General features: G+C 46.5%; 1 protein-coding gene across 2 annotated transcripts in view; it reads left to right on the top strand.

Annotated features, from left to right (window-relative positions):
• The first annotated feature begins 1,934 nt into the window (after positions 1 to 1,934).
• Positions 1,935 to 6,000, top strand: part of SAMD11 (sterile alpha motif domain containing 11) — a 226,148-nt gene continuing 222,082 nt past the window's right edge. For both annotated transcript variants that reach the window (XM_084821696.1, XM_084821693.1), the window contains exon 1: positions 1,935 to 2,019. In XM_084821696.1, the coding sequence (XP_084677822.1) occupies positions 1,989 to 2,019 (31 nt within the window). In that variant the 5' untranslated portion in view covers positions 1,935 to 1,988. The remainder of the gene's footprint in view (positions 2,020 to 6,000) is intronic.

Genomic DNA, 6,000 nt, shown 5'->3' with positions numbered 1-6,000 from the left:
CAGCAAGCAAGTGGCAGCAGTGAGGAGGAGGAGCCGCAATTGCAGCAGGTGACAAGGGCGGCAAAAAGGTGGACCCGCAGAGAGAGGGCCCGTTGAAGGGGTCTTGCCCAAGGGCCCTCAAAAACATGCAGATGCCACTGGTGGGGCTCAGAGGAGCTATCGTAAAAGGTAAGGGTGCATGCCCCTGATAAACTCCTTGTAATTCAAGCCCTTGTTGGCTTCAGGTGATGAGTGTCTCCCATCCCTCACACCAACGGTGGGCATTACTGGTGCATCTATGGCCAGAGCATCGCTTCAGCCCTCTTTGTGGCCACCCTTTTCAGCAGAGCTGGTGTAGGACCACAGCTGTGGTTTAAGCCAGCTGCCTCCCCTCAGTGGAACTGTGGGCAATGCCAGCAGGCTAAACACAAGCCTGCCTGCCTCGCAGCTGGGCTCCACATCTCCTGCTGAAGCAACTGCATCCAGCAGCCTGCATCCAGCAGGGACTAATCTGGCTCTCGGACGTCCCTGCCCCATCGCTTAGCGTTCTGCAAATTATGCCTTCTTTGCACTTGGGGCTCTCTGTGTGCCTTCCCTCCCTGCCTCGTTTGCCCATCTGTATGCAAATTTGCTATTTTTTTGCTATCTTTCTCTCCTTTGTCCCCAATCCCAGCAAATAGCTTTACAGTAGTTTTCTATCTCCAAAGTCCAGAGCTGAGGCACAATTCAGAGTGCTAGTTTTGACCTTCAAATTCATAACTAGTCGGAGACCAGCGCGCCTTATATCAATAGTCTTCAACCTTTTTAGACCCAGGATCCAACATTAACCCCAGTCTGCAACATAAAACCAACTTTTAATTTTAGCTTAGAAAAAAAATGAACCAGGGAGGACACAATAAAGGTGTAAATAATGATGCATGCGGTCGAAAAAAGAGGAAAATACTCTCATAACCCAGAACCCAGGATCATCCGTTGAAGCTAAGCGGTTGGACATTCAGAACAGATAAAAGGAAATACTTTTTCACGCAGCAAATAGTGAAAATGTGGATTTCACTGCCACATAATGTAGTGATGGCCTCTAACTTGGACAGCTTTAAAAGACGTTCATGGAGGCTCAGGCTATCAATGGTTACTAGTCATGGCTTTGCATTACCTCCAGTACTATAGGCAATGTGTGTCTCTCAATACTAGTTGCTGGGGAACACAAGCGGGAGAGTGTTATTGTGATCAAGTCCTATTTGTGGATTTCCCATAGGTGTAGGTTCACCACCATGGGAACAGAATGCTGGAATAGATTGGCCTTTGCTCTGATCCAACACAGCTCTTTTTATCTTCTTAGTTTAGTGTACATGACCACTTTTTGTCTTCTCTCTCTCTCTTCTATGTTTCTTCTAATCTCTTCCCTACTCTTCCCCCAGAAAGCAAAGGAGATTGTGACCCATCTTAAGTCAGGGTGTTCACCAATGTGGGCTCAACCCCAAGTTGTGTGTGTGTGCTGCTGTTCAGAGTGACTCCACCTTTTTTAGGTTGGACAGGTGGCTAACAAGGAACAGGGCCTTCATGATGGTGGCTCCTCCTTTGTGACAGTCACTTCCCCAAAAGGCCTTCCAGGCTTGCTCACTGCAGTGTTTAGGTGGCTGGTGAAAAGCCTCCTTGTTTAGGTGGTACTTGGCTGGTTTCAGTAATGTTACTGTTATGGTTTTAATTGGCAGGGTTTTGTTCTTATTGCTGAGCGTTTCTACACAGGGTTGTTAATTGATTGTTAATCTGCTGTATCTACTTTCAGTTTTGTTGCAGAATTGAGATCCTAGCACTTACATGAGGAGCATTTCCTTTCCTGCTTTTCCACTACATAACCTCTAGGTGGCACTGTGGTATAGCAGAAGAGTGCAGTTACACAAGAGGAAATCATACTTTCTTTCATTTTCACTATTAAACGCTGCATCCTCCTTGCTTTAAAAACACTCACTGAAAGTGTTGGTTAGACACAGAAACGAAACTGGAAGATCATGATGTTGTCTAAAGAATCCGTAAACAACTGTGAGTAGGGCGTGATGAGTGTGTGATAAATGTCTTGTGTAGAAAAGCCCATCGTGTTTATAACGTTACTTGTTAGAACTTTTTTGGGGAGGCAAACTGCCTTGAGGATCTCATTTTCCACTGGAAGATAGAATGTGATATTATAATTAATCAATCAAGTGATTACATTCTCAAATAATGGACCCAAGAAACCCTGTGGTTGAGAGAGAGGATGGCTTTGCTCAGAAGTGGAGCTCTGCATACAGAAAGTTTAAGTTTCAACCTGTGGCATCTCCAGTTAAAAAGAATCTCATGTACCAGGTGATGGGAAAGACCCTTCCTCGCCCAAGACCCTGGCGAGCTACTTCCAGTCAGAGTAGACAGTCCTGGGCTAGGTGGACCAACAGTCTGACTAAGGGCACAATCCTATGTATGTTTAGACAGAAAAACGTTCTACAACTCCCAGCATTCCCTATCCGGCATGGCTGGGGAATGCTGGGAGTTGTAGGACTTTTCCCCTAGATAGTAGGCTGGGGAATGCTGGGACTTGTAGGACTCCTTCCTTACATAATGGGCTGGGGAATGATAGGAGTTGTAGGACTTTTCCCCTAGATAGTAGGTGGGGGAATGCTGGGATGTGTAGGACTTCTTCCTTACAGAGTAGGCTGGGGAATACTAGGAGTTGTAAGACTTACATAATGGGCTGGGGAATGCTGGGAGTTGTAGGACTTTTCCCCTAGATAGTAGGCTGGGGAATGCTGGGACGTGTAGGACTTCTTCCTTACAGAGTAGGCTGGGGAATACTAGGAGTCGTAAGACTTTTTTCCTACATGGCTGTCTGGGGAATTCTGGGAGTTGTAGGACTTTTTTTCTGTCTTAACATGCATAGGATTGTGCCCTTAGATGCCTTTCTGAAAAAACAACAACAACCAGCTCAAGGAAACTTACATACAAAATTTTAAAAAGCTACAACAATTATCTGTTAAAACTGTCCAGTTTTCTTGGATGAGTTTCAGTTGGCACAGCTGGCAGGGGAAGGCTGGGTGTTGTAGGACTTTTTTCTGTTTAAAAATGCATAGGATTGTGCCGTAAGAAATGTCCTCCATCATCATCACTGTTGTCATTGTAGTAGCAGCAGTAGTGGCAATAATAGTAGTAGTAGATTTTCAAATAGGAAAGCTGAGGAAGAGTCACTGGAGAGCAATCACTAGCTAGAGTAGGCAAATTTTGGAGTGGATGGGCTTGCTGTGCAAACGGGGACGTGGGTGTGCATTAAAAGAGGAGCACGCCTGATCTGGAGGTGCTCCGGAAGATAAACCTTCAGACGGTGGTGCATCTAAAGCTGGACTTCGGGGCTGAACTCCAATGCCTTGTGGCCCAGGAAGTCCCCCAAATGATCACCCAGGGAGCAGCAGGTACAGAAGCAAACCCCATTTTTTCCCCGTAGTCATGATGGTGCTGTGATCCGAGTTTAAAATGCAAAACTGCGCATCCGCACAGTCTTCCCTTTATCAGGGTTGGCAAAATAGGACAAAAAGTTCTATTGTCCTAAAGTATCAGGAACACAGGAGCAGTGTTAAAGCATGGAAGGGCAGTTGGGGTGGGGAGGGAGAAGAGAAATGAGTTGTGTGCTTCATCTAAAGCCTCCCCCCCATAAGACCATACGTCGAGGGTCTAAAATTACCTCGCTGCCCCACTGCCTTCAGAGTGCAGCAGCTGTAACTAGAAGCTCTTCTTTGTAGCCTGTGTGCCATCCTGCATTCAGAAGCGCTCCTAGCGCTTCGACAGGCGCAGGAGGGCTCTAGACAAACCCATTTGGCGCCAGTTTGTCCTTGGCGACGATGAGTGTGGAGACAGAACTCTGAGCCCCGCTCGCTACTGTCTTCGCCACTGTGGAGACACATTGCTCTTCTTCAGAGTTTAGGAGGGCTGGTTGTCGCCAAACAATGTCTAATATTCAGAAGGGTTGGGAAATAGTTCATTTTTTGCTGCAGGCAGCTTGCCAGGCTGGCTTCATTGTCTGCAGTTTTTTCCCCTTTGAATTTATTTTTAAATGCGAAGAAATATTGGCAAGTGAAGAAGTGAGTTGTTGCAATGTAATATTTTACATCAGCTTTCTGCAACCTGGGACCTTACAAATGTGTTGGACTACAGCTCTCAGCATTCCCCAGCCAACATGTGCTGGCTGGGTTGCTGGGAGTTGTAGTACAAGACATCTGGAGGGCACCAGGTTGGGGAAGGCTTGCTGAGAAACTATGCCATCAGACTTCTTAATGGGAAGCAAAACATGTCTGACACACTTTCCCCTCTCTCCATAGACATGGAGTTAATTTGGGAGGGGGGGTGAGGAGAGGTGTGGGGCTGAGGTTTGTGTTTGTTTTTGTTAATAACAACTCCTTTCCCCACCTCCTTATTCAAGAACATCTCTGACTCCTTTCCCCAGCTTGTTATTCCAGAACATTTGGACTGGATCAGTGGCAGATCTGGGATCCAGTGGCCCACCAGTCTGTGCCTGACTATGTGGATGTTTGTTTATTACATTTCTAGTCCATCCAACAACAAAAATGTTCTCTGAGTGGCTTACATGATAAAAGAATAAAAGCATACAACAAATCAGCAGTAATTTCTAGATCCAGCTGGCCAAACCCAGATGTTTTAAGACAGTCTCCCCCAACCCGATACCCTCCAGATGTTTTGGATGTCAACTCCCATCAGCCCCAGCCAGTAATCAGGAACACTTGGAGTTGTAGTCCCAAACATCTAGAGGGCACCAGGGCAGGGAAGGCTGTTTTAGGACAAGGGTGGCCCCAGATGTAGCCCTATTTACTTGGCCCCTTATAACCATGCCAGTCTCCCTACTGCACCCCGCCCCAAGTTGTATGAAATAACGGGTCCACACTTTCATGTTACATCTCTATTTGGGGGTTTATTTGTTACATTTATATCTCACCTTCTCCTCCAAGAAGCCCAAGGCCTCCCACTCTCCATTTTATCCTCACAACAACCCTGTGAGGTAGGTGAGGCTGAGAGTCAGGGACTGTCCCAAAGTCACCCAGTAAGCTTCATGGCCTGAGTGGGGACTAGAACCTGGATCTCCTGAGTCCCAGTCCAACACTCTAACCACTACACCACACTGGCTCTCAGTGTGTGTACACACCCACCCACCCACCCCCCTTCCTGTTAGATGGGGCAAATTTTATGCTGGAAGTGACTGTTGAGGGCTCCCAGAACACATTAGAGAAAAATGGTATGTGTTTAGGGAGGGGGGAGGGTGGCATAGGTATTGAGGCTGGCAGGGCATGACTTGAAGATAGTTGTCCTTAGCATAGCTTGGCGTGAAATGCAAGCTGGTAGAAAGGAGCTCTAATAAACTGGAGAGGGTTCAGAGGAGGGCAACAAAGATGATCAGGGGACTGGAAACAAAGCCCTATGAGGAGAGACTGAAAGAACTGGGCATGTTTAGCCTTGAGAAGAGAAGACTGAGGGGAGATAGGATAGCACTCTGCAAGTCCTTGAAAGGTTGTCACAGAGAGGAAGGCCAGCATCTCTTCTTGATCATCCCAGAATGCAGGACACAGAATAATGGGCTTAAGTTACAGGAAACCAGATTCCGGCTGAACATCAGGAAAAGCTTCCTTACTGTTAGAGCAATACGACAAAGGAACCAATTCCCTAGGGAAGTGGTGGGCTCTCGCATGCTGGAAGCATACAAGATGAGGCTGGACAGCCACCTGTCAGGGATGCTCTGACTTGGATTCCTGCTTTGAGCAGGGGTTGGACTCGATGGTCTTATAGGCCCCTTCCAGCCCTACTGTTCTATGATTCTATGATAATAAGATTGTCTGTGGGAAAACTTCATTCAATCAAGTGATCATTTACTTTATTTGTATACCGCTTTTCCAGACAGTATGCTCAAAGAGGCTCACAGCAAAGCATTATGAAAAACAATACATTCCTATACATATCAAAGAACTCAGAACAATTTCATAACAAGTACATAAT

Source organism: Heloderma suspectum, chromosome 15 (assembly GCF_057233095.1).
Source record: "Heloderma suspectum isolate Gila_16-S chromosome 15, 16-S_ref, whole genome shotgun sequence".
NCBI lineage: Eukaryota > Metazoa > Chordata > Lepidosauria > Squamata > Helodermatidae > Heloderma > Heloderma suspectum.
The sequence above is the reverse complement of the archived record's forward strand: the minus strand, read 5'-3'. Positions and strand labels throughout refer to the sequence as shown.